The sequence below is a fragment of the Alternaria alternata genome (genome assembly GCF_001642055.1).
Source record: "Alternaria alternata strain SRC1lrK2f unplaced genomic scaffold CC77scaffold_20, whole genome shotgun sequence".
Classification (NCBI taxonomy): domain Eukaryota; kingdom Fungi; phylum Ascomycota; class Dothideomycetes; order Pleosporales; family Pleosporaceae; genus Alternaria; species Alternaria alternata.
This window is the reverse complement of record NW_017306209.1, coordinates 472,980-499,605: the sequence shown is the minus strand read 5'-3', so window position 1 is coordinate 499,605 and position 26,626 is coordinate 472,980. Positions and strand designations below refer to the sequence as shown.

The 26,626-nt window shown below is 52.5% G+C and overlaps 10 protein-coding genes across 10 annotated transcripts; 5 read left to right on the top strand and 5 right to left on the bottom strand.

Annotated features, from left to right (window-relative positions):
* Nucleotides 1–418: 418 nt before the first annotated feature.
* Nucleotides 419–1,666, top strand: CC77DRAFT_943810 (hypothetical protein; the record flags this gene model as incomplete). Its single annotated transcript, XM_018534928.1, has 3 exons — nucleotides 419–729; nucleotides 779–864; nucleotides 915–1,666. 3 exons carry the CDS (start codon nucleotides 419–421, stop codon nucleotides 1,664–1,666), a joined length of 1,149 nt encoding a protein of 382 aa, XP_018382346.1.
* Nucleotides 1,667–2,379: 713 nt separating this feature from the next.
* Nucleotides 2,380–3,036, top strand: CC77DRAFT_943465 (hypothetical protein; the record flags this gene model as incomplete). Its single annotated transcript, XM_018534913.1, has 1 exon — nucleotides 2,380–3,036. One exon carries the CDS (start codon nucleotides 2,380–2,382, stop codon nucleotides 3,034–3,036), a length of 657 nt encoding a protein of 218 aa, XP_018382345.1.
* Nucleotides 3,037–3,046: 10 nt separating this feature from the next.
* CC77DRAFT_363615 (hypothetical protein) lies at nucleotides 3,047–5,227 on the bottom strand. The gene is made up of 3 exons (XM_018531379.1): nucleotides 4,491–5,227; nucleotides 3,774–4,435; nucleotides 3,047–3,713 (listed from the first exon to the last, which is right to left on the bottom strand). The coding sequence occupies exons 1-3, from the start codon at nucleotides 4,904–4,906 to the stop codon at nucleotides 3,058–3,060; spliced, it is 1,734 nt and encodes a 577-aa protein (XP_018382344.1). The 5' UTR covers nucleotides 4,907–5,227; the 3' UTR covers nucleotides 3,047–3,057.
* A 517-nt stretch (nucleotides 5,228–5,744) lies between these two features.
* CC77DRAFT_1053041 (Adaptor protein complex beta subunit) lies at nucleotides 5,745–8,703 on the top strand. The gene is made up of 6 exons (XM_018527726.1): nucleotides 5,745–6,015; nucleotides 6,068–6,088; nucleotides 6,143–6,274; nucleotides 6,326–6,963; nucleotides 7,011–7,579; nucleotides 7,630–8,703. The coding sequence occupies exons 1-6, from the start codon at nucleotides 5,939–5,941 to the stop codon at nucleotides 8,422–8,424; spliced, it is 2,232 nt and encodes a 743-aa protein (XP_018382343.1). The 5' UTR covers nucleotides 5,745–5,938; the 3' UTR covers nucleotides 8,425–8,703.
* A 556-nt stretch (nucleotides 8,704–9,259) lies between these two features.
* On the bottom strand, nucleotides 9,260–10,716 carry CC77DRAFT_943703 (PAP2-domain-containing protein; the record flags this gene model as incomplete). The annotated part of the gene is made up of 3 exons (XM_018534925.1): nucleotides 9,260–9,573; nucleotides 9,623–10,218; nucleotides 10,280–10,716. 3 exons carry the CDS (start codon nucleotides 10,714–10,716, stop codon nucleotides 9,260–9,262), a joined length of 1,347 nt encoding a protein of 448 aa, XP_018382342.1.
* Nucleotides 10,717–13,053: 2,337 nt separating this feature from the next.
* On the bottom strand, nucleotides 13,054–15,251 carry CC77DRAFT_1023678 (hypothetical protein). The gene has a single exon (XM_018525712.1). It carries the CDS (start codon nucleotides 15,001–15,003, stop codon nucleotides 13,168–13,170), a length of 1,836 nt encoding a protein of 611 aa, XP_018382341.1. The 5' UTR covers nucleotides 15,004–15,251; the 3' UTR covers nucleotides 13,054–13,167.
* Nucleotides 15,252–16,125: 874 nt separating this feature from the next.
* On the top strand, nucleotides 16,126–17,156 carry CC77DRAFT_1097953 (mitochondrial carrier; the record flags this gene model as incomplete). The annotated part of the gene is made up of 3 exons (XM_018529919.1): nucleotides 16,126–16,321; nucleotides 16,386–16,710; nucleotides 16,775–17,156. 3 exons carry the CDS (start codon nucleotides 16,126–16,128, stop codon nucleotides 17,154–17,156), a joined length of 903 nt encoding a protein of 300 aa, XP_018382340.1.
* Nucleotides 17,157–17,188: 32 nt separating this feature from the next.
* On the bottom strand, nucleotides 17,189–19,152 carry CC77DRAFT_1077368 (RNA-binding domain-containing protein; the record flags this gene model as incomplete). The annotated part of the gene is made up of 5 exons (XM_018529261.1): nucleotides 17,189–17,631; nucleotides 17,680–18,325; nucleotides 18,389–18,640; nucleotides 18,708–18,760; nucleotides 18,810–19,152. 5 exons carry the CDS (start codon nucleotides 19,150–19,152, stop codon nucleotides 17,498–17,500), a joined length of 1,428 nt encoding a protein of 475 aa, XP_018382339.1. The 3' UTR covers nucleotides 17,189–17,497.
* Nucleotides 19,153–21,020: 1,868 nt separating this feature from the next.
* CC77DRAFT_363456 (acetyl-CoA synthetase-like protein) lies at nucleotides 21,021–23,162 on the top strand. Its single transcript, XM_018531378.1, has 3 exons — nucleotides 21,021–22,060; nucleotides 22,104–22,417; nucleotides 22,470–23,162. Exons 1-3 carry the CDS (start codon nucleotides 21,346–21,348, stop codon nucleotides 23,094–23,096), a joined length of 1,656 nt encoding a protein of 551 aa, XP_018382338.1. The 5' UTR covers nucleotides 21,021–21,345; the 3' UTR covers nucleotides 23,097–23,162.
* Nucleotides 23,163–23,513: 351 nt separating this feature from the next.
* On the bottom strand, nucleotides 23,514–26,377 carry CC77DRAFT_1043128 (hypothetical protein). The gene is made up of 3 exons (XM_018527304.1): nucleotides 25,684–26,377; nucleotides 25,512–25,633; nucleotides 23,514–25,463 (listed from the first exon to the last, which is right to left on the bottom strand). Exons 1-3 carry the CDS (start codon nucleotides 26,000–26,002, stop codon nucleotides 23,955–23,957), a joined length of 1,950 nt encoding a protein of 649 aa, XP_018382337.1. The 5' UTR covers nucleotides 26,003–26,377; the 3' UTR covers nucleotides 23,514–23,954.
* Between the last annotated feature and the right edge of the window lie 249 nt (nucleotides 26,378–26,626).

Below are 26,626 nucleotides of genomic sequence, written 5' to 3'. Positions count from 1 at the left end.
GTACTCTTGTTCCGGAGAGGCTGCCATGACAGCCTCAGTCAATAGTAGGGCGCCAGTTGATGCCAGCGCCCCGTGCGCGACCTTAGAGATGCCGGTATGAGTGGGTTTGAGACGTCTCTGCCTTCATCGTGGGTTTCATGCCCGAGGAACCACGAGCCGCCTTACTAGGTTACTCTTTGCCTTCTACGTCGCCAAGGACTTAAGGCAATGCGATTCCTCCAAGATATCTGGCGTCCTCACCATCAATCAGTCGCTTGTCCTATTACACTCCGGTTCTGCAGTTGAGGGTTACATTCCTTTCTCTTCCTCTTAATTATTCATTCAGATTACGTTGAACGTGTCTGCCTTTTTGTAATCCACCGCTAGCCGGACTCCACTCTTTTTACCAGTCTTACTTTCTGTTCTTCGAGCATTCATCATGCGCTTCTCTACCCTCGTCCCTTTGCTGCTTGCGGCCGGTGTTGCCAACGCCCAATTCGGTGGTCAAGGTGGTGGTCAAGGCCAGAACAACGGCCAGAATGGACAAAATGGCGGCAACAATGGCCAGAACAACGGTCAAAACAACGGTCAAAACGGAGGCAACAACGGCGGTAACAACGGTGGCAACAATGGTGGTAACAACGGTGGTAATGGTGGTGGTTTGGCCCTCAATGCCGATGTCGTTCAGAAGGCCAGTCAATCCGACGGATTCGACCAGGGTAAAGAGGACGGACAAGCCGCGTCTCTCACGTATGTTGGCACACAGATTCATCTACAAGTTCCCTACTAACTTTGTAAGTGACCAAGCCAACTTCATCAACTTCTGTCAAGGCAAGACCCTCACCAATGGTCTCCAAGTTAAGGAAGGCTCCTGCAACGGTATTGGTAAGTTTTGAACAAGCGTAACAGTGAACCCAGTCACTAATCACAAATAGTCATGGGAGATATCCCTGCTGTCGGCCAAATGATCTCGGCGGTCTTCACTGATCCCAAGAACAACGACGTCAAGCAAGAGAACCAGAAGATTGACTTCTCGGTGAAGATCAACAACTTGCAGGCGGGATCTTTCACGAACCCCGACAACACCTACTACGCTGCCCCGCAGACCCTTCAGGGAGGTAAAGTTGTTGGTCATACACATATTTCCGTTCAGGATATGGGCAACAATGCCAACAACCCTCCTGACGCTCAGACTTTTGCTTTCTTCAAGGGTATCAACGACGCCGGCGATGGCAACGGTCTTCTCACTGCTACTCTTGATGCTGGTCTTCCTGCTGGTAACTACCGTGTCTGCTCGATCACCTCTGCTAGCAACCATCAGCCTGTTGTCATGCCAGTCGCTCAACGTGGTCCCCAGGATGACTGTGTGAGATTCACTGTCGGCCAGGGCAACGGTGGCGGCAACAATGGCGGCAACAACGGTGGCAACAACGGTGGCGGCAACGGTCAGAACAATGGTCAACAAGGCGGTCAACAAGGCGGTCAGCAAGGTGGTCAGCAAGGTGGTCAGCAAGGTGGCCAGCAAGGAGGTCAACAGGGAGGTCAACAGGGAGGTCAACAGGGAGGTCAACAGGGAGGTCAGCAAGGAGGTCAGGGAGGCCAGGGCGGCTTTGGTGGCTTCGGTCGTGGACGCGGACGTGGACGATTCGGCCGCCGCAGCTTCGCCGCCCGCGACTTTGTTGCTTGAACGCCTCAAGAAGGATGAGACGGATGATGAGGCTTGGGGTTTGAGGCGGTACACGCGGTAATGGTGCTTTCCTTTTTGATGACAACTTCTATTACTGTAGTTAACATAGAACGTACTTCTGTCCCTAGAAGGGCACCGAAGGTCACTCTACGGAGATTGAAGCGGAGCGCTTCATTGGACTGGTTCTAAGGGCGCTATTTCCTTCTCTGGCGCTTAGTTACAGTTATGAAATGTAAAATTATTGAAGTTGTAATGACAAACGCGGTCTCCAGTTTACCTCGGGGCACGAGGGCCTCAGTTCTGCTAGCATGTGCATGACATTCCAAGCCCTAGGCTTCATGGGCCTGTGACGCATTAAAGGTGACGAGACGTTGCTGTCTCAGGCTACTGCTCAGGCACGTGTGTTTCAGGTACTGCCAACTTTTCACTTGCGACATATGGTGGGGACAAGCCAGCCGAGACATGCCGCTACTTGTAAACGGAGTAGATCAGCCTTCCCTCAGACACATCAACCTTCACATAGGACATGGAATGTATTTTTCCCTGTCTGTAGAAACTCCTTTCCGCGTCTTTGTGCATGTGTCAGCGCCTAGCAAAACTAGCATGTGCTGTGTTAGGTAAGGCCAACCGTGGATGACTCAACAGTGATGCACCGTGGATATATGGTGCTGATTATACCTCCTGCACAAGTCCTTAAACAACAGCAAAGCAAAATGACGAGCGAAACGTCTAATCAGGCTGGGACTTTATTTGCAGTGTGCGCACCCACATCTATCTTACCAGTTGAATTATGGCTGCATATCCTCGAACGAGCAAGCATTTACGAAGCAAGTCACCTCTGGACTGCCGTACGGCATGTGTCACGGAAATTCAAGGATCTTGTTGAACGAGTGTTCGCGTCGATCTACCTCCCAATGTTCGCCATCACGCTTTCACTTCCGCGCCGCGACCCCACTTCTGGAGCTCTGCTTTGGCCAGGTGCGCCAATACCCCGCGCGCAATTGAGCATGTCGTTCGACGGCCTCAATGCCGATGAAAGCTTTGCCCTGTTCCGTTCGCCGAGTGTACTCAAAGAAGGAACAAACGCAACAAGCGTCGAAGAACTCAAAAACACTTCTGTGCTGCCACTAGAACGACTACAGGCAGCTACGGCATGGGTGCACTTCACTCGGAACCAGCTGACGGGCATAGCGATGCGTGTGCCTGGATACCTAAGCTGGGACGAGGAACGAAAGACATGGGTATGGAGTGTGAAGTGGAAGGATCTTATGACGCAGTTTTATGCATCAAGAAAGCAGAAATCAAGCGTGCAGGTGCAGCCCTCCAAAGGCGTGACAGGCCGAACCAGATTCTCGAATAATTGTACATAGACGACCAGGCTGTTTTCGTCTTCAAGCTATCAACCGCGCGCTTCCACTCCGAGACGAAAGTCGTACCCTTAATCTTGCGGACATGGCTTCAACTTGACTGGGAGACAGATCTGGATCCACGAGGTTTCTAGTTTCTTCCGACAAGCCATGTAGTAATGTGGCCAAAGAAGATGATTTCCATAGCGGCGCCTTGGTCCTTCTTCCTTGTACAATCGTTGCAAATATTAATACCAAGCTTCCTACAAGCGATACGGCGGGCAACGTGATCCAGGCCCAGCGGATCTTCACAAAACGTTCCGAGCTCCACGCTATTCCTTCTATGAGCCTCATACCAGAAGACCGTGATTTCATGTCGTTTGTTATAGCTTTCGTAAGGTTGGAGATATGACTCTCGAAGTCGTAGGGCGGGATCTGATGAAAGTTCCACATGCCAGAGTAGAGCTCAAAATCGTATGCAGGATCTTGATCCAGATAAAAGGGAAAATCCGACAAGATCCAATCGCGGAGGAGTTGAGTGCTTCCATTGAGAATTTGGAATGTGTTGTTCGAGCCCAAACTAGCGGTTATAGGCCAGGCGGTGCTATTGTCCAATGACTGGGGCTGTACGACGACAGTATCTAGTACCCTTTCCTGTAGCATACCATTGACAATGCGGGAATCAATAGTATGAACATTCCCTAATCAATCACTCGCATCAGCTGACGATGCATGCGACCTGGAGACGCGACTTTACTTACATGTGAGTAAACATTCTAGCAATACTGGTGTTTGGTTTCTGAGCGCCGCTTCTGGACCTCCTGGCGTATAAGCGATATAGAAATCCAAGATAGGTAGAGTCGAATTGTGAAAAGCTGTGGTGTTCCAGAAGTGGTTGCCACTAGATTCAAAATCAAATGTTTCGACTACCAACGTCGATAAACTGGTCACCTTGCGAAAACCGAGATTACCTTCGACGCCAGTAACGAACGTATCGTTCACCTTGTAGCCACAGGGATCCACCGCCGAGACGGCTTGTTGTGGCAGGGCTAGTTTTGTGTTGTTTTCGCATATATACTGGAGCAGGTAAGACACGTCTTGACATGTATGACCGACGCCAAGTGTGGCATACGAAGGCCATGTACAGTTTGCCGTAGAGCACTGCGCCGTGGAGGGTCTCATAGCAATTTCTGGGGTGTTGAGGACGGTGTCGATCGCCAAAGTCATTGTCGGGTCTCTGTTATTGTTGTCAAAACCAAGCCGGCGAGTGCTCGGTAGAGATTGGGGTACAAAAGTTGATGCAGCCCATGTCGAGCCACCTCCAACGATCATCGTACGATCGGGATAGGTGACGATTTGTTGGAAGAAAGGCTCGAATGCTAGGCCTAGTATGGTGATCAAGGCAGCCAAGGATACAACATGCCTACATAGGTATCAGTATGTAAAAGTCTAGTGTTGGGTACATTGCCAGGACTTACCTGCATCGTGTTCTGATAAGTAGCATAGTCGCACCCCAAGGCCCACGACTGGCCGCGTCAAAAAGTTGGAAATCCCATAGTGCAGCCTCCTCTTGGAACCAGATCCATTTCAACTGACTAATCGCCTCGGAAACAGGCATTATTAATGCTGCTTTTGAAACCGCAGCAAAGACTGCAACGTATGCGTTGAGCGTGATGCCTGTTATCAAGTGTTCTGGCTGTCTTCTACCATCATAATACCACAGTACACCCAATATAGCCGCCACACAGACGAAACTAATAATCCAGCTGAGTATCTCCCACCACCACCAATCAGTCACGATCCGGTCATAGAAGTTCGTTGATGCTCGGATCCGGGACCGGTCTTTGGTGTCGTTCTCCTGCTCTGGTGATTTCGAGGCCGCGGAATGAAACATGTCTGGAATACAGAAGATTCTTACCTCACAGGAGGTATATGTCGACAAGTATGAAGCACCATGTCCTCCTATCGATACGGTGTGATGCTGCTTCGCCGCAATTCAGGGTCCCATGCATGCACACCAGGAATAGACAGGAGGAATGGTATCATTCCGCGCCTCACTCACTTGCGGTGGGCTTTTGATTCACCCGGTATTAGATTGGTTGGAGAATGTATCATCTAATTTTGCGACATCTATGTTGCAAGCGCCAAGGGAGATGGCTGTCCGTGTAAGCGCCGGCCACATGGTCGCCCCATTACGAAGGGCACCAGAAATCGCTTACTCCTTTGGGCTGTGTGAGGAGCATTACACTTGTTCTTGACGAGATCAATTCGGTAGGACTTTCGCTATGTGGTGATTGGCCCTTCAGGTACTCAGCCGATGGCCTTTGCAGAAGTCATTCGCTGTGCAACCAAGCTAAAGACGGCGATTGATGACATGAATATGGCAAGATTGTAGAACTGAGTTCGCATCAGCTTGACGATGTTACCAAGATTGAGAATGTTGGAGAGAACGCACAGCTTTCCTCGAGTACGCGCTCTCCTCGGACTCGCTGCGCGCCTCAACGAACAGTCGACGTAGGTTCGGTAAATTGGAAGGCTACCATCTCGCATTAGAGTTGCAGTGTAGACGGGCTGCTATGCTCAACTTACCATGTTGATGTTTTGGTGCAACAGTGAGCGCAGCGGGAGCGTCGAAGCACTTCCGGGCTGGGCTAGATGCGATACATGGATGGGGCCCCAAATGTGCACGGACCATGTCCTCAAGGTGGCAGTCTGGCAATCGCGAAGCTCCACGAGCATTGACATAACCCGCATAATCCCTCTGCAACGCCGCCCGACCCAGAGACGCCGAATTTCGGATACCCTTACATACAATCTCAAGAGACTGCGCCTCGAATACCCCGCCCCTTGCAGCACAGGTTGCAGACCTTACGAGCCGGAGTCGGAGGGGTTTGGCTGAGCGACTGGCCTCTGCGGTCCTACAAAGATGGCTGTCAACAGGATAAGAGGCGCATTCGCGCCCCCGCGCAAGGGAGAGACGTTTGAATTGAGGGCAGGTCTGGTGTATGATCACCCAAGAACCGGTTTAGCTGTTCATAACTGACTATTGCCCTAGTTCTCAATATGCTTACGAACGGTGAGCACATGGAACTATAAGACGCATTTGGAGCAAATACTAAGACTATGTCAGGAAAGAAGCCATTCAGAAGACTATCATGTCCATGACTTTGGGCAAGGATGTCTCGGCGCTCTTCCCTGACGTTCTGAAGAACATTGCAACTGGGGACCTTGACCAGAAGAAGCTGGTATATCTATACCTCATGTGCGTACAAACCAGGCTGCGCATCAAGCGGAAACTGACAACATGCACCAGGAATTACGCAAAATCACATCCCGACCTCTGCATTCTCGCCGTAAACACTTTCGTGCAAGACTCCGAAGACGCAAACCCACTCATACGAGCATTGGCGATCCGAACTATGGGCTGCATCCGCGTGGATAAGATGACTGATTACATGGAGGAACCTTTGCGGAAAACACTCAGAGACGAATCTCCATATGTACGGAAAACCGCAGCTCTGTGCGTGGCTAAGCTCTTCGATCTCGCACCCAACATGTGCATCGAGAACGGTTTCCTAGAACAGCTGCAGGAACTTGTTGGCGACCCAAACCCCATGGTGGTCGCAAACTCGGTCACTGCGCTGGTAGAGATTCAGGAGGCAGCACCGGAAACCAAAGCTCTCGTCATTTCATCACAACAACTGAAGAAGATGCTTTTGGCGCTGAACGAGTGTACAGAGTGGGGCAGAGTTACTCTCCTTACTACTCTCGCGGACTACAAGCCAGTGGATATCAAGGAGGCAGAGCACATTTGCGAAAGAGTTGTTCCACAGTTTCAGCACGTCAATCCAAGTGTCGTCTTGGCAGCCGTCAAGGTTGTGTTCCTGCATATGCGAAACATCTCTCCTGAGATGATGAAGTCGTATGCGAAGAAGATGGCTCCGCCACTAGGTATGTTGATGACAGACGCAGAACAGGCCATCACTAACAAACTGTAGTCACACTCGTGTCTTCTGCTCCCGAAGTACAATACGTTGCGCTCCGGAACATCGACCTACTGCTCCAGAAACAGCCAGACATTCTCAGCAAAGAGATGCGCGTTTTCTTCTGCAAATACAATGACCCGCCGTACCTGAAGATGCAAAAGCTGGAAATAATGGTGCGGATAGCGAATGACAAGAATGTCGATCAGTTACTGGCCGAGCTGAAGGAGTACGCCATGGAAGTGGATATGGATTTCGTGCGACGAGCAGTCAAAGCCATTGGACAGGTCGCGATTAAGATCGAGAGCGCAAGCGAGAAGTGCGTCAACACGCTGCTGGACCTCATCAACACCAAAGTCAACTACGTCGTTCAGGAGGCGATTGTGGTCATCAAGGATATCTTCCGCAAATACCCTGGTTATGAAGGCATAATACCGACACTCTGCCAGTGCATAGATGAGTTGGACGAGCCGAACGCCAGAGCATCTCTTATCTGGATCGTTGGAGAGTACGCGGAAAAGATCAACAATGCCGGTGAGATCCTGTCGAATTTTGTCGACACATTTGCCGAGGAGTTCACTCAAGTATGTCTGAAAATGCATGGCGGAGTACTACAGGAGCTAACATACGCCAGACACAACTTCAAATACTCACAGCAGTTGTCAAGCTCTTCTTGAAGAAGCCAGATCAGGCACAGGGCCTCGTGACGAAGGTCCTCCAGGCCGCGACTGCAGACAATGACAACCCAGATATCCGAGATCGAGCATACGTCTATTGGCGACTACTGTCCAGTGATCCCGAGATCACCAAGGAAATTGTACTCTCCGACAAACCCCCAATCTCTTCCACAATACGATCATTGCCTCCTCAGCTATTAGAGACTCTGCTTACAGAACTGTCAACACTGGCTTCGGTGTACCACAAGCCACCAGAGGCTTTCCTTGGACAAGGCAGATTTGGCGCAGAGGCGATGCAACGAGCTGCCATTGAAGAGCAACAAGAAGAAGCAAGAGAAAATCCGATTGCAGCGGCAGCAGCAGCGGCAGCAGTCAGTGGACAAGCGCCTTCAAACGTGGAGAACCTCTTGGACATTGATTTTGACGGCTCTGCGCCCGCTTCAATGCAGAAGCAACCTACACACGGCTCATCGGGTCTTGAAGGACTGGCAGGAACCCCCCAACGTGTCGCCTCTCCTGCAGTAAACGCGCCTGTTCAACAACAATCAAACATGGACGATCTGCTAGACTTGTTTGGAGATGGAGGTGGTGGTGCCGCAGCACCTGCACAGGCTACGCAGATGAGCAACGACGATATTATGAATGGATTCGCAAGCATGAGCATGGAAACAAGCCAGCCCCCTCCACCAACACAGCAACTAGGCGGCGAGCCAAGCAAGAAGAGCAACCAGGACCTGTTGGACTTGTTCTAGGTAGCCGCCCTGGAGGGAAATGTGCGTTCAAGTGTTTTGTGTTAGCGAAACGTGTGTCTAGTGAGCATCTACTGGCGCTAGGGAACATGGCTTGATACGAGTGACATGTATACAAATCGAGGGCTGATAGTGGCTATACCGCTACGCAAGAACAGTACTCCTTCCGTGTTCCATGCTGAGTGTTGCTGAGTTCACTAATACAGCACTACAACTGATGCACGGTGTTGTCCATGATATTGGTTCATTAACCGTTTCCATTCCATTAAGCATTACACTAATAATAATATTCCCATTCCGAGGCGGTAGGCTCAAACCAGCCATTCATACCGCCCATAGTGATGGTGAGATCAATGCAGCATTTGGAACAAATGCATTGTCTTCCTTCAATTCATACCCTCAACATCGTCAAATCCCACTATTGCAGACATCCAGCCGCTCAAAAAAAGGAGAAAGGGGCGGCGGCCGGGCGCTGGAGCGAATGTATACAACATGACTGTAAAGTTTTTTACAGTGCCAATAAGCCAAAGTAAGCGACCGACTTGGGTATCAAAAAGGGGGTACAATAAACCGCGCACTGTGGCGCTAGAAGGGGATATCCACGAGAAGAATGGTGTGGTTCCCCGATGCATGCTGCAGCGTCTTCTGCCGACGCCAGTGATTCTATGCCGTCAAATCCATGATTATAGAATGGATCGCTGAAATGCTTCGCAAACAATAAAACTCCGCTCCAATGCATAGGTCGTAAAGGCCGTCACCTGAGGACGTGAGGTGATGTGCGTACGTAGGGATGAGTATAAGTTTGTGGCGAGAGATGTAGATGTAGATAGTCGTGGTCTTAGTCTTTGCGGAGGGTGTGTTCGGTATCGGATCCAACTGTGTCGCCTTCCCAGAGGCTTTGAGAGTCGTCGGTAGGGGATCGAGCGCCGATGGGGCTCCTGCCACCAGTAGAGTAAGATGAGGAAGAGCCGCTGGCCCAGTCGTCAGAGTCGGAGTGAGGCTGGAACTCCTCGTAGATGTCGAGCATGCTGTAGCCAGCACCGTCCTTGGGGTCGCCAATCTCGACGTAGTCGTAGTCCCATCGGAACTCCTTGTCGGATTGCGGGCGAGGGAGGAACTTGGCGCGACCAAAGAAGTAGCAGACACCAGCAACTAGGAAAGATTAGCCATGGTAGAGATGGGAGTAAAAACAGGAACTTACGCAGACTGCCAGCTACCAGGTCAACGGCGTAGTGGTGAGAGAAGTACATAGTTGACCACCAAAGCCACATGGTATAGAAAACGTATACGGGGAACAGCCTGGGGAAGACATGTCCCATAAACAGCGTCTCCAGGGTAGCCCATCCGGAGTGCAATGAGGGGAAAGCACCAAAGACCATGGGTGAGGCGAGGAAGGTGGAAGTGTAGATATCAATTCCAGTCAGCTTGTCGATTGCCTTGAGTCCCGCGGCGTCTCCAGGGATACTGTAGTTGGCGGGGGCCAATCCATATGAGTTCTCATACCAAGGAGGCGAGCATGGGAAGACGATCTGGATCAGAACAGCTGTGATGTTCATGTAGCCAAAAGCACGCGCCCAGATGGGTAGGGTGCCAGGGGGGCCCCAAATGAACATGCATCCACTGACAATAACAGGCGATACGTAGTGTACGACTCCATAGGGCAACCAGGCGAGGATGTCAAGGACTGTGTGCTTGTGTGCGGACAGAATGTTGCTCAGGTTGGCGCCGTAGAGGATATTCTCGAGAGCGGGGAGGACGCGGACCCAGATGGCAGGGCGGTAGTCGGCGGAGATGTATCTGGGGCGGAGGTTAGCTCGTTCTGCGAGTTTACGTGTTGGATAAGAAAGATGATACGTACTTGCAGCTCGAGAAGAGGAACAGCCAGGTAAGAGTAGGGAGCAATGGGAGGAGAAATTGTCGTGTAATGGGCAAACACAGGCCGGTCATGAGCAGCGTGGCTATGAATGTTTTGGCAAAGGGCCCAGGCGCCTCGCTCACGGAGAGGGAGAAGATGGCGACGATGGCGAGGAAGAGGTACTGGGCATCGTATATGGACCAGGAGTGGGTGCGCAGCGAACGCAGCGTGTCCGAGGGCGAGAAGGACGTCTCGAGGCCGGCGATGGATGACGTTGGGGCCTGGCGACTGCGTATGCGCGACTTGGTAGCCCTCCACTTCCTACGCACGCGATGGGGGATAAGACTGGGCAGGGCGGACAGGCCGGGGACCGAGGTGCGCGAAAGCATGTCGGACGCGGTGCTGTTGTCGAGGAATGCGAGGTAGCTCTTGTTGGTCATGGTGAAATGGTGGTGAGGTGACAAAGGACTCGGTCGCTCGGGGGGTGATGGTCTGTGGCGCAGTTACAGGGCAACAACAGACAGGCGACCAAAGGCGGGGGGAGTCGTCGGGTCTTGTCTTGTCTTTTGGAGCTGCGCAAGACGGTGGGCGGGCGAACAAGAGGGAAAGGAAAGCGGAAGAGGGCGGACTAAGGATTATGAAAGGCAGCCGTAACTTAGTGGAAGCTCCGGATGGCTGAGGCTTGCACAGTGCCGGGGGGTCAAATTAGGTCCGCGACGTGAGCGGCTACGACGGAGCTGGTTAGGGCCCAAGTGCTCTCAATTTCGTTTACAACGCGACGACGCTGTGTCTTTGCGCCAGGATTCGCATCAATGTTTCGACCCGCTGCCCGTCACGGCCGAGCCAAGCAGTCTGCGTAGCCGTGGTTGAACTCTGTGATGCACACACACACACATGGCATCGTGGCCGTGGAGACACGACCCTTCACCTCGACCATGGTTGCTGACATGCGACAGGCAGGCAGCCTACTCCAGGGCTGTATCTGCATGCATGTGACCCTTGCAGCACTCATCGCTATCACGTTTCTCGGTCTTCCGTCACGCATGGCTTTGTCATCGCCTACAGGGCCCGTCTCTGCAAAACTGCTGCTGGACTGGCGCCAGAGCGATGCGGCGGTGCGTTAGACGCTTGGTGAGCCTGTCATGACATCAACATACAGGTGACGGCATCGTGCCGTCAAGCACATCGTGAAGGAACTGGACCCAATCGACGACCATCGACCTGTACATCCCTGTCGTCTTGTTTACGAGATACGGGCATCTGCTGGTAAGCCTTGCTGCGCTGTCGCAGTCATCATCGTCTCACAAGGCCACCACCCCCAGCCTTAAAGGAACACGAAACATGCGCTGCACCTTCACCACCTGTCCGCCCCGGGCTCCACTGCATTGCTAAACTTTCTCACCTCTTGCACGCTACTTACCAATCACACCCCTCCACCTTGACCTGCACGAAAAAGCCACCGCTGACTGTACTCTGCCGTACCCTCGCGACGTCGTCTGAATAGGCGCCCTCGGCATCTCGTAAGATCCGCAAGCCGTGCTACCCTTCACCCTCTTGGCTGCACACACATGCAAAGTCCTAGGGCCCTTTTTTCCATTGCCATGGTTCCACCCGCACGCCTCTAAACGGCCCTCTGCTCATGCCATGCGCAATTTCTTTTTTCCTGTCCGATCCGCCCGCTGCCCAATCGCCGATGCATCTCGCCATCTCGGACCTAAGCAGGGCGGAGGCTCGGACGAACACAACCTCCATGCCAACCCTTCACGACATTCGCCTTCCCCAAGCTAGTCAGCGGTCAAGAAAAAAACCTCTTAGCGAGTCAAAGAAAACTCAATCCAATAAAATTCGATTAAACAGAAAACGTTCCATTTCAAGGCCAAGTCACAAAAGAAGAGTCGAGATCGCGACCATCGCAATTTCCCTCCTGCCTTTGTCTGACTCTCCACGTCCCTTCTCCAACAATGCCATGTACATCATCCCCTTTTACACTGACAATGCCATAACATGCCATGCCCGTGCATTGACTCAGTTTGCCCCAACAACGACAATGTGCGAAACAAACCACCCGCCCGCAGTCTCTCCGCCCGTTTGATGCGGAAGAACAAAACACGGCGTCAACGAGTGTTTCACTAAAAAGAATCCAAGAACGGTCTTGCACGCGAGGAACAACATGCGCGAAAATGTCGCGCAGAACCCAGTAGGCTCGTATTCAACGTATCCAGTCTTTTGATTTCTTCTTTTCCCGCTTCACCTCTCGTACGCGGTCTCGGACCCCGTCAAGGCCCGAGCGCACATAAACTGTCGCGCTCTGCAAAGGCGGGAGTCGGGTAATTTTCCTTCCCCTTGCACATCGCTTTCTTGCCGTCTCGCTGCCGTTCGGCACGCGAGCTTAGGTTGTCGCTGATCGCCATGAACACTGCAATGCTGATCTCGGAAGTCTCGGAAGAGTCAATAGGGAGGCACGGAGGAGACTCCATTAAAGAACCATGTAAGGATGATATTCAGGTACCGCATTGCACGGAGCAATGCCGTTTGTACCGTTTTGTACCCTTTGGCCAGGACGCGCCGTGAAGTTGTCTGTAGTCGTCCAATGAACGGAAAGTGCCCTCTGTCACAAAATCCACTCCGTATATAATTAAAGAAAATCTGAACTTCTACATCCATCAGACGCGCTGAGAATGCTACATAATGAAAACGCCGATACTTTCACAGAAAGATGCAATACAAAACTCGCTCTACAAACCAAGCCGAAGCTGTCCATGACCGTTTGAGAAAAAACCCAGTCAAGCCGACATGCAAACGCCATGCTCGTTCGTATATCGTATCGCGTGCTAACATCCACAAAACGCATCCTCCATCAAAACATCAAGTCACGTATGTCCATCACTATCCTAGGGTGTGTCGATAAGGTCCTCCAAGAACTCATCGAGTTCGATAATCGTGAACTGTTCCGCCCACTTGGACCTGAACTGGCGCTTCCGGTATCCACTGTTGATCTGCTGTCCCCAGCTAATCAACTCCACCTTCCAGCCTCTCTTCAGGGCCCGTTCAACGTGGGCAAGAAAGCCGTCCGACATCTCTGCAACAGCCCCATCTCCAGTCGCGAGAACCATGGTGCTCGGCACTTCGGTATCAATGATGCTCTGACACATCTTCAAGTGAAGAATCTCGTCGACACCCTGCTCAACCCATTTCGGGGCTGAAGGTGTCTTGGGAGCCGGCGGACCCGTTTCAGAGTCGCTGCCGCTCTCAGCACGCATTTGAGTAGCCTTGTGCCAGCCCATCTTCTTGACATCGTTGAAGAATTTCTTCTTGTCCGAGTCTTCGCGTACAATGAGTACCTGCTCTTGCATGATGCTGTCGTAACCGACGGCCTTGGATGTCTCAACCAACTTGGCCACATGTGGCAGAGGATTGGCTTCACGGTGCGACCCAGCAAAGAAACGCTTTGCGACAGGCCGGCGACGCTCCATCAGAAGCGCAAGACTGTCGAATGACATGTCGTACGCATCATGTCGCAATCCGTGGTTTCGGAGCATGTCCTTCAGCCCTATCATGATGTTCGAGGCATCAACAAAGACATGCAATCCATGCGCCGACTCTCGCTCACTGAGAAGTTGCATAGGCGATACTAGCCACTTTCGGTCTTCGGGGAAGGTGTTCAACAATTTGTTAAACAAATGGTAATGACGCTCTACTTGCGATCTAATCGCGAGCGATGGTCGCCGTCCACTGAGTGAGGCAACATTTGGCGTTGGGGTAGTGGGTGGCTGTTGAGCAACAGCAGGTTGGGAGCAAGTTCGTGGTAGAGTGACAGGTCGAACAGTGCGGGGAACAAGACCATGATGTACTGGTGTGATGGCACGGGGCAGTTGTTGAGCCTCGGCCAAAGTGTCCTGGCTTGGTGCAGGTGTGCCAAATGGCTTGTATTGGATCTGGGCGGGTGCGGGTGCAGTGGAAGGAACTACGACCGGCACTTGTTGAAGGGGTCGAGGGGTTGCTGGCTGGGCCACAGAAGGCCGCTTGAGTATGCTGGGGCGGGACTTGGGGGTCCTGGGCTGCTTTTGTTGCGTTTGAGGGGCTTCGGATGTATCCTGTGCTGCTACCGGGGTAGGAGTCGCAGGCCTGATCTTAGCGCCCACGTTGGATCGCGAGTGTGTTCGGGAGGTCTTGGATGGCGTTTCGGGCACATCAACGACCTTGGTATTAATGTCGGTATTATCGTTCAATTGCTTCCGCAATAACGCTTGTTGTGCTTGCTGCTTTCTTTGCTCGCGCTCCTCTGCAAGCTGAGCCAAGGTGTCTTGAACAGCCTGTTGACGATTTCGCTCTTCTTCCAGTTCCTTCTCGGCACGTCTGCGAGCCTTCTTCCGTTGGGTCTTGGTCAAACCCGTATTCTCTATGGGCTCCTCGTCTGGACTCTCGATATGATTGGCAGGCGTCTTGGTGGACTCTAAAGTGGGGGATGGTAGTAACGCCTCATCAGAGTTGCTCAGTTCGGACTCAGGATCGAGTGGCGGCAGTGGCGCGGCGTCGGTATCGGCAAAGCCTAAGCTTTCGAATAGCTTGGAGAAGCTTCCTAGGCGTATTCCTCCATCTTTCAGCCCAGAAGCTTTGGGTGGCGCCGCAGGCCGAAGCGTTGGGCTGCTAACGTCTTGGGCTCCCGAGTCTATCAAGTTGATAACGGAGCTGAAGTCCCAGCCGGAGTCGGGCGGTTGTGAAGGCATTTGATCGTTTTCGGCGAGTGAAATGGGGTTTAGCTTTCGTGCGTGTTCGTCGTACGGACTTGGGTGCTATTGTGCAGATGACACTGGGCCATTATTAGTTATGTGGACGACGAACCATGGTTAGGGCGCTCAAGGCTACCACCCGCACCAGCGTATGGTACAGCCTGATAGAACCTCGACGAGCCAAGTACGGGCGCGCCTTCTGTATCGTAATAAATGCCAAACATACCGTGTAACTGATCTCGAAACAATGGCCTCAGTCGCACGCTCATGGTCTATCGCGACAGGTTAAAGACAGGAGTGTCGCCAGGCTGAACCGAGGGCTCCAGACACGAGTGAAGAGGAAGGAATAAGTAGTGACTGAACAATGAGAGTGGCGCGAGGGTAGAGGTAAGTAAGTGAGCTCTGGGTGGCGGCGGGGTGAGGGTGATCGGCACGTAGTCACTTGTGTCTCAGCCTCATAAGGTCAGTGCTCATGAATCATTCGGGTCGGGTCGACATGCCAACGCCACCACGAATGACACATACAAACCGAGTGCAGCTTATTGGGCTTCTTGCACGCCAATCTAGATCGTGCCACAAACCAGCCTGTACATCGAGTTTAATCATCGGAAAGACAGCAGGATGTCATGGTGTTCTTCACTTGTTGCTTATTCGTTGGTGCTGTCGAGCGCACGAACGACGTCAAGCGTCCCGTGAGAAACTGGATGGATCGCCAAGAAAGTAAACATGATCTATGCAATCTACGATGCAGGGTACTCAGATTTATGTTTCCAGAATTACACTACAAGTACCCTCGATGGAACCCGGACCCAAATCAGCCTCTAATCCAAGGTAGTTCGTTGTCCATCAACATGCATAACAATGGATTGAGATGCCTAGGTAAAGAGCGTTCCTGGATACCCGCCGTATGCGAGACGTCAATTACGAAGTTAGTAGCAATCAGAACAATTGCCAATTATACGCTATGTGCGCATCTTCAAGGCATCTGTTTACTATGACAATCTCTCTTACGATATGCCTCGGCATCCAAACCTCGTGCCCCACAACCCGCATCTCTCCAGCAACCCTTCCCCAAGTACCCCTCCAATCTGTCTCCTTCACAGCCCTTTGAAGAAAACCATGTCGGCGGATTTTTGGGCGGGCTACGTATCCGGCGCAGCAGGCATAATTATTGGCAACCCTCTTGACCTAATAAAGACGCGTCTGCAAGCTGGTAAATCAGCGCAAAATGTCGAAGCTACAATGGCGACAGGTGCGGTGACAGCATCGCAGGGGTACAAGGGACAATTTGAAAATGCCGGGACTCTCGTAAGAGGTGAGTGAATATATCAAGCAAACAACCCCAAGATCACTAGGCTGACTTGACTTGTCCAGTATAGGCGCAACAGCACCCATTCTGACTTACGGCGCGCTCAACGCCCTTTTATTCATGACATACAATCGCACTCTCTCGCTCCTTAACGACTCTCCTGCCTCTCCTCAAAACTTCTCCAAAGTCTTTTTAGCAGGTGCAACAGGCGGCCTCGCATCCTTCGTGGTCAGCGCACCCACTGAACTCGTCAAGTGCCGTGCACAAGTTGCCACGAGCGCGACAACGACGTCATGGAGTGTAGCGAGAGATGTGTGGAAGGCGGAAGGCATCAGGGGCTTGTACTACGGGGGCGGAATTACTAGTGTGAGAGATGCAGTGGGATATGGTTTCTAGTCAGTATTTACCTGTTATTGCGATCGAACAACGACAAAGAACATTGACTGACCAATTACTTAGTTTCTGGTCTTACGAACTCTCGAAACAAGCCTGGAGCTCACCAGACGATTCAGATAGGGAAACGGCTATGAAAGTGCTGCTGTGTGGAGGTCTGGCTGGAGTGATAACATGGGCATCCATATTTCCGCTGGATGTTATCAAGACTAGGGTACAAACGCAGGTACTACATGCACCCGTACAACACGGTGAACAGAGCTCGCTATTAGGAGCAGAAACACCTAGGACGCGTTTGAGCTCTGTCGAGATTGCCAGGCAGGCCTACCGGACAGAAGGCGCAGGCGTTTTCTTCCGCGGCCTTGGGATATGTAGTATACGGGCGTTCGTGGTTAATGCCGTTCAGTGGGCTGTTTACGAGTGGATGATGAAGATGCTACAGCAATAACAAATAGCTTGGCCTACTGTTGCCAGATTCAAGAAAATGAGTGCATAGTGACAAATTGTGATTGCTGAAGGCCAGGGCTATGAAACCATTAGGTGACTATTCCATTTCGACACCGAGCCTTTTTGAGTAATAAGGAAATTTTGGTCCGCTACAAAAACATGCCCATGACCAAGACCAGGTAGCATAATCCCTTCAAAGCTCCGTCATGTGTGTACATGTGAGACTTGAGAGAAAAGTAGTTCCTAACATGACGATGCTCCTAACAAGAGCAGATAGGAATCCGTGTGCATCGAACCTCTGATGCTTGCGCTTTGAAGAAATACCGTACAAGACTGATCCCATTACATAATCTGATCCTGGGTCAATCCACCAGTATGCTCGGTACCCTCCATGGCATCGCCGTTACCCACGTTAGTGTACTTGACATAGGCCAAGCCAAGAGGCCTACCACCGTACTGGTATCCAGTGAATTTGGCTACATATGTGTTAGTGAGTAAAAAGCAATGAGCGTCAATGAGCTTACCAATAGAGGTCTCGGCATCTGCAGCTTGGGCAAACTCGACGACACCGGTTCCCCGGGAGCGACCATTGGGCTCGTACTGGATCTCAGCACGTTCGACCTTGCCAATTGTAGTGAAGAGCTCGACGAGGTCCTCGTTGCTGGTTGACCAGGGTAGGTTGCGGACGTAAATGGTGTTGCTGGGCTCTCCGCCTGCAGTAGCGTAGTCTGTGAATGGGTTTGGCGCGGGGGGAGCAGCGTTGGGGTCGAAGGCAGGGCCACCAGGAGCACCGCCGCCAAAGCCGCCACCGCCGTAGCCTCCACGACCTCCGAAGCCACCGCCAAAACCGCCACGGCCGCCAAATCCTCCACGGCCACCGAAGCCACCACCAAATCCACCACGGGCGCCGAATCCGCCACGACCACCAAAGCCACCAGGAGCGCCAGCAAAGCGATCCTCACGAACCTCTAGGTTTCGGCCCTGCCAATCGTAGCCATTGAACTGAGTAATGGCGTTACGGGCATCCTCAGGTGTCTCAAAAGCGACAATACCGGAACCCTTGGGGCGGCCATCAGGTGCAATATGGACGTCAGCACGAAGCACTTGACCGTTGTTAGCGGCCTGGCGGAAGAGGTCCTTGAGGTCCTGCCATCCTACGTTATAGGGAAGCTAGATGGTAGGGTCAGTACAGGCTGTCGACGTAAGCATTGGGAGTATAAAAGGGGTACAAACATTGGCGACGTAGACCTGTCGTCCGGCACCGCCTCCAGCAGCTGGGCCGCCGAAGCCACCTCCATAGCCGCCGCGTCCGCCCATTCCGCCGCCAAAGTCTCCGCGTCCGCCGCCGCCGGGGGCGCTGAATCGAGGCTCGGCCTCTCGGTCTTCGCGAACGTATACGAGTCGGCCCATAAGGTTTTGGTTGCTGAGCGATGCAACAGCGTTCTGCGCCTGCTCCCGGGTGGCATATTCCACGATGCCACAGCCCTACACCCAAGCAAAAGCCAGTCAACCTCCATCCTTCTCACGATCAAGACAAGCCATCATCCATTACCTTTGACATTCCGTTCGGCAGCAGCAACACGTCTGCAAAGAGTACCTCTCCAGCTATTTCCGCATTAGTCCAGCTCTTGACGCGGCGCAACACATCCCGTACCTTGGCGCATGAAGTCCTTCAGGTGGTGCCACTTGACATCGTAGGACAGGTTGCCGACGTAGACACGGCGGTCTTGTTGCGAAGAATCCCTAATACTCTGCATCATTTCCTTGTTTTCGACGGGTCGCGATGAAGCTCCTCGACCAGCACCGTAAGATTGATAACCTCCAGCACCTTGCGCACCACTGTTGGGGGACCGCGAGCGGCGTTCAGTGCGACGATAGTCCTCTCGGCTGCGCGAGCGGCTACGGGGGGAGTAGGAGCGTCTGGAGCGTCGCGGTGAGCGAGATCGTCGACGAGGTGAGCGGTCGCGCTGCTCATAGTTGTCAGTTTCGTACGACATGATTGCAAAATTGACGCAATGTGTCGAGGTGGGAGCGAGGTTGTTAAAGGTTAGGCGATGGCGAGCAGTTGCGGGCTCGCGTGGTTGATGGGGTTGAGGAGAGGTTGCGCGAGCAGGTGAGGGCTGGCAGCTCGGAGCTTGGTCAACGACAGGCCGCCCGGCGGCAGTTGCCAAAAGCGTCAATCACGTGACGGTCACGTGACAGCGATGGGCGATGGATTGAAAGGTGACGACTGCCTCGGAAAGGCTCAGAGGTAGGCATCATCAATGTCGTGATCGTCGCTCCCGCCTACTACGCCGCGCAATGCGGCAGCCTTGCTATCCACCTGACCTGTGCCTGGAGGCAGGAAACGGAGATAAAGGGACTTGGGTACTTACTCGGTCGCTTGGACGATAGTTGTCTCCTGCAGAGTCTGGTAGGCAGAAGTCAGCAGGCAAAGTGTCAAGTTGTAAGAGGAAGCAGAACCGTGATGGCGCGGGAGATGGCAAAAGCGTTGAAAGGCCGCCAGGGAGGGGAAGTTACGGATGCGTATATAAGAGGGGCCCACTTACCCATCCTGTGTATGAGAAGTAGCTACCGGTGACACTTGCTTAAGGCCGGCTTCCCTGCCAGCTGAACGGCCAAGTGGTGCAGATATCACGCTGCAGAGAAATTGCCCTTCTTCCGTCCACGCCTCAACGATGACGCTGTATGGGTCCTCGACGGTACAAGTCTCCCCACGGCACGGCACCCAGCCAGCCAATCGCAATCCAGAAGCACCCACCGCGAGCCTGAGGGACGTCCCAGCAGTCTGGGTTGGTTGACGGAGGTTGAGGTTGCAAGACCGATCGGGAGCGTGTCGGTAAGCCTTGGATGTAGCTGAACCTGTCGTGAACTCACGGTTGGCGTCTACACGATGATTATTTCCGTAGTTGAGTATTTTCTCTTCCTTTTTCCGAGAGTCGTGCGGACGGCCAGCTTCCAGGCAAACACCCTGATGGTTGGTCGGACTGTGATGGAGGGCTGCGTGTGGGTCTGTGGAGTCGTTCGGTCGTTGTGCCTTCCCCCACCATTCTGGAGGCCGTGCGCCTTCTGCGGGAACGGGTTCCTTAGCCGCGGCTTCTGTCTGTCCACTATTTACTCCGCATGGCTTCTTTATTCAAACACTCAAGAACTCGGCATCACAGTCGTCAATTCAAATACAGGGCCGGTCTTGAGTCGCTGCGTGTGTGGGATCCTAGCAAACACTGTCAAGCTGCCATAGTCTGGACCCTTATCCATGTGCACTGTTACATCGTCAGATCTCATCGTCGATTTAGCTAAAGTCGTAACACCAACACACACCCGTACTTGTATCACCAGTTCACCCAGTCTGTCCCTCCAGGCCTAGCCGCGCAACTATGGTCTAGACCTGAATCTTAACGGATATATTGCTTCTCGGTTGCTCGCATGCTCTAGATGTACCGAACTAAACATGTAAGCCGTTCGGTGCACTTTGTGCTATCAGGCGCTTGCTTGCTTCCGGAGACAGCAGTGCGTTTGTCATCGCAAAACCGTTCCCATGACGTTCTTAGACCAAAGGTCAACTGAAGCAACCGATTGCTTTAGAACGAGCTGGTTGCTGCTCGTAGATAGGTGCAGCAAACTTTTGCCTTCTACTTTTTAGCACCGATGAAGATGGTCGCGTCCTTTGACTATCTGATATTTTGCATACACTGACTCAAAGAGTTTGCCTGATAGTCCCGACAAATGTTCCAGAGGCTTCAATCTACAATCCACGTATCTTGAGAAGCCCAGAGCCGAATGCGTGGCTGGAACGTAAGATGTGAGTTGCTCACTCTTGTAACGGACTGCAAGGTCAATAAGTTAAGAAATCACAGCTCCATGGCTTCCAAGTGCTACAACTACACAATGGCGCTGTAAAAATGTTGTTGCCTCGAACCGCTCCAGTTTTCGTTAAGGGAGTTGAATATCGCCAGAGGCAGTATAGATGTTGCAATGCGATTCGGCAATAGGGCCAAAGGGTAGACGACGTCATGAGGCTCAAAGCCGAGGTTCCCCACAACCAAACGTCTCCATGCATCTCTAGTTCGCCGATAGACTAATATGCATGTTTACTCTACATCGCTATATGCGAAATCCTATAGCTGTCTGAAAACTATCTTCCAGACGCAACCGTGTGCCTGTTACTCCTTTCTGCTGTCGAGTCCAAGATGCCTACCAAGTCGCCTTTTCCGGATGTAAAGATCCCGAGTGTCGACCTCTGGGGTCTGATGTTCGATCGCAAAGACCGCGACTTCTCCGACGACAAAGTCATATATCGCGCCATCAACTCTGACCGACGATACACGTTTGCTGATGTAAAGAGCCATGCGACATTGTTTGGTGAAGGCCTGAGGAATCTCTGGGACTGGCAGAAAAACGACGTCCTCGCATTATATGCACCCAACGATGTCGATATACCGTCCGTCATCTATGGAACGTTCTTTGCCGGTGGCATCGTCACGCCTGCCAACCCAGGGTACTCCAAAGATGAGCTGGCTTACCAATTGGAGAACTCTGGAGCTAAGGCACTTGTCACAACCAAGGCCTTCTTGGATACCGCGTTGAAGGCCGCAGAGAAGGTTGGAATTCCAAGTGACAGAGTAATCTTATTGGGTACCGAGAAGGATGAGACACATCGATGCAAGCATTGGACTAGCATCCGAAAAACATCAGGTGCACTGCGCTATCGCAGGAGGAGGGCAGACCCTGAAGATTTGGCATTCCTTGCTTACAGTTCTGGAACCACGGGACTACCAAAGGGTGTTATGCTTAGCCATCGAAATATCGTCGCAGATCTACTCCTGGCACAGGGAGCAGTCGGAAACTGGTATTCGTCAGCAAACGACAAGTTTCTCGGAGTACTCCCGTTCTTCCACATATACGGTATGTTGCAAGTGCTTTCCGAAGTAGAATCTAACAAAGATAGGTCTTACCGGCTTGGTGCACCAAACATTACATCGCGGTATCGAGCTTGTAGTAATGCCTGCTTTTGACATGGAAATCTTTCTGCGAACGATACAAGAGCACAAAATCACGTTTATTTACGTTGCACCCCCAGTCATCGTGCGTTTATCTAGAGATAAGATGGTAGACAAGTACGACCTCTCGTCAGTCAAGATGATAACGAGCGGCGCGGCTCCACTGACCAAAGAGCTGGTCGACGCTGTGCACAAAAGGCTGAAGCTTAAGATCAACCAAGCTTATGGTCTGAGTGAAACAAGTCCAATGACACATACCCAGGTACGTTTGTCTTTGTATCGGAGAAGGGTAAACCGCTAATACCCAGCCAAAGCCATGGGATGAGTGGTACAGTTCTGTGGGAAGCGTAGGAAAGATGTTCCCAAACATGCAAGCAAAGTATATTTCAGCCGACGGCAAAGAACTCGGTCCCGGCGAAGCAGGCGAACTCTGGCTCAGCGGCCCCAACATCTTCAAAGGATATTGGAAGAACGAGTCGGCGACCAAAGAGGCTATCACATCTGATGGATTCTTCAAAACGGGTGACATCGGCTTTCAGGACGAACAGCATAATTTCTACATCACTGATCGAGTCAAAGAGTTGATCAAATACAAGGGCTTCCAAGTGCCACCCGCTGAACTCGAAGGAAAGCTTATGGAGAGCGAACTTGTAGATGACGCAGCGGTTATTGGGGTCAACGACGAGCAACAGCATACAGAAGTTCCCAGGGCGTATATCGTGGCCTCGCAGGCTAGCCACGCTGGTGCTGGAGAGGCCGAAGCTAGGGCTATAGTGGACTGGATGGACAAGAAGGTAGCGAACCACAAGCGACTAAGAGGTGGTATTGTGTTTATCCAAGAGATACCGAAGAGTGCGAGTGGGAAGATTTTGAGACGAGTACTCAAGGAGAGAAGCAAAGATGATGTACCCTTGGGTGTAGTCTCCAAGCCGAAGCTGTGAGATAGATGGACTTTCAGTAGAATTTTTTATACCCTTCTCCCAAGACAGAATCATTTAAACCTAGGATATTGGTCTTCAAGGCAGGTGTTCACTCCCCTCGGCACAGAGCCCTCTACAGATTCGTTTTAAAACGGATGAAGTCCTTTGATGGACTCCTGCGCACGTGCATGGCAGTAATCACAGTAGTTCCCACAAAATCCGTGAGTAAGAAATATCTAAATAGACGACCTATGAATCCACAATATTATTCGTCTTTGTAAGTCTCTTAATTAGATTCTAATGTAGGCTGCACATCAGGATCTAAGAAAAACCGGACAAATCCATCATACGTGGTATTGCACACATCTATTCATCAGTAGTCCTCTTATAAGGTATCAAGTATATATACATTTATCTAAGCTACCCATGCTGATTCATATCCGTCGTAAATACTCGTGCTCAGTAAACCTTGTCCACCACATTACCAGTAGAAGACCTGCGACCAGAAATTGTTGCAGTCTTACTGAACTCCGTTGTTCATGAAGACCATTTGAGAAAAAGAATACTCCAGTGAAAAGAAAAGTGGGGACGAGATGACACCCGTCATGTGTTACGCCAGCCATGTCCGCTCGACAGTGTTAAGCCAAAGCTAAGAGACTTTTTGTATATGCCGTGGAATATAGAGGGAGGGAGGAATCTGTGTGAAGGGGAACACACTCCGTATGCAAGTCGCCAGAAACGCTGAAAGTTTTCCAACCTTTTTTTTGTAGAAATAGGAAAGAATGCCTTGGTATAGGTGTCGTGAACATGTCGCTAAAAGAGCGAGCCGAGGGTTGAAATTAGGCAGATTCATCTTTGCCACATACTTGATGCGTCGACTCAAGCATTGCTACCCCAGGGTCCCGTTTCTTTTCCGAGTCCAGATGAGCCAGTAGTGCGATGGCCGCCGACAGGTGCAAGGTTCGGGCTGCCCTTGCCGCCACTGCCCCAGGATAGACCACTCAAACGTTTGTTGCTCGTACTGGAGGTAGTAGAGGCACCATCCCTGCTCTTGTTGAGGTCGTCCTCTTCTTCCATACTGAAAAGACCTTGCTCCTCCTCGATCCTCTCGCGGTTAATGCTGCTGCTGCTTACAGCACGATCGATACCAAGACGCCCACTGGAGCTACCAATGCTGGATGCCGAGGTAACGCGGTTGATTCCGGGATGGACGGGGTTGCTGGTGATGCCAGTCTCTTCACGAGATGATAGTCGAGTTCGCTGCAGTTGTTGGCTAATCATGCTCATGGAAGCTTGACGGGGAGGCGAAGCTAGGTAAGGGCTCATATCACCAGTAGTCGGTCGATTCATAGCGCGCAATGAAGGGCTGGCTCCCGGGTGGAGGCTTGAGTTGCGTAGTGGTGAGCCGACGTGTCCGAAAGCTGACTGACCTGGGAGGGAACCTGATTCAAACCCTTGCTCGTAGGTCGGTCCTCTCGGCTTGGCCCACATGGACTGGAAGCGCGAGGGTGAGGCGGTTGCGGCCGATGGGGATCCATATTTAAGGTCCGATGCTGTTGGCGATACACCAAACCTGGATTGTGAGGTGCGGTTATCGCTCTCGCCCTGGTCACGGGAGAAGCGGCGCATCTTTTCCTGGGGTGTGAGAAGATCGCTGAGCGAGTTTGGCAGTAGGTCTTCCTCGAATTTGCCAATCATGTCCGTCTCATCCCATTCTTCGTCCTTGTACGTCGGACGCGCGCCCACACTTGAAGACATGATACCCCGAGACCGATTAGCAGCAAGCTCGGAATGTAGCATCCTCCGCCCCACTGGCTGCTCGACGGATTCTGGCGGGGATGATCCCAATCCCGCAATGCCTCTCCGCAGACCATCTCCAAATGCAGAGTCGTGTAGGTTTCGGAGAGCAGGCGAGTCGGCTTGGTATGATGATGGCGGAGAGTTTGCAAGGAACTTGGCGGGTACAGAGGAGGCGATGGGGCCATATCGTGCCATGGTGGAGACACCCTGGCTGTCGAACGAGGCTGGGAGTCCTACATCCATGACACTCAAGCCCTTTTGGGTTGGCGATATTGGAAGTCGGCCGTTCTCGTTTGGCGGCGAGCCGTAGTTGGAACCTGGGTGGGAAGAGAAAGTGGTGTCAATGGTCGGAATCATGTCGTACTGGTTCTTCTGGTTCGCGTATTCGTCGGGCATGGCGTAAGGATAGCCGGGCTGCATACCGCCCATGTGCGCCTGCATGGTAAGCAGCGAGCTGTTCATAGGTAGCTCCTGGTGGTGTGGAATGTTCATGCGGCTGAAGTGGCCGCCGGCATTTCCGCGGTTCACGACATGGCCGTTGGGGAGGATGTGGGCGAGAGCACATTTCTGGCCGAACTTGCAGTTTCCCTGTTTGGGCAATCAGTAACAATCCATCGTCTCTTGCAATTGTCCCACCTTTGTGAAATACTTGCAGGGCGCTCGCTCTGTCAGCGGCTCATCGGAGTGCAAGAACGGACACGCCTTCCCAGCCTGACATGCGCCTTGCCGGTAGAACTTGCAGGGCACGTGTGAGGTATCTGCCCTTGTCAGCCGCTGTGTGCACACATTGGGCGTTGCCGCGACCTACTCTTGTTGTTTGGCGGACTGCGCGGGCCAGCAAAGCCCATGTCGCGCAAGTTTGCTCGATGCTCTTGGCCGTTGATGCGCCCGCCAGGCACTGCCATGGGTCCATGACCGTTTGCGCCCGCCATTGCGCCGTTGGAATGCTGGGGCCGGAGGTCGCGTGAAGCTCGTCGTGATATCTGCGGTGGATTCGACGTGTATGGCGCGGTTGGCGGGTTGAGTTGATGGGAGAAGGGTCCGTGTTGGAGATGCTGTGGTGGGGGCTCCTGGTGGGGTTTCTCGCCGACGTCTGAGGGAAAATTGGTAGGCGCAAAGGTAGCCATAGCTCTGAAAAATGGTAGCGGGCCTCGGGCCTGAATCGGCGGTCTACCTTCGGCGACAGTGAGAGATTTCTCCCAGAGACAAGGAAACCCGAGAAAGAGACTGCTATCACCCGTGAAGAGGGCAAGCTTGTCGGGCAAACGCTAGTATCTACGCGGTAAAGGCTGCAGAGCGGCAGGTCGCTTGTGGCGGACTACTGGAACGAGGACATGCGACAATCCCGCGCCAGCCACGGTGCAGTTGGGGACACTGGGGCCTGGGGACAAGACGAATAAGAGGTGCAGCAAGAAGTGGGAAAAGAGGAAACGCAAATGCAAGCAATGCTGGAGAATGATACGCCGGCTATATCGAATGCCCGTGGTGCTGCCGCCTCAGCGGTTCGCGCGTGATATGTTAATCGTCGCGGCCGCGTGACGCCATAAGAGGACCCTGGACGTGTGCATGGGGGACCTCGGAAGTCGCCATGGCATGCTTGCACCCACCCTACGCGTCGTTCCTGCCCTCCGCCCTCCGGAGTTGGCTGCCGACGCGTAGTTGACTCCCCTTCAGCTCACATGGCAGTTCCCGCCTGAAACACATCTCGGACGACCATTGCCGTGGAATATGTCGCCGCCCAATCGAGCCTC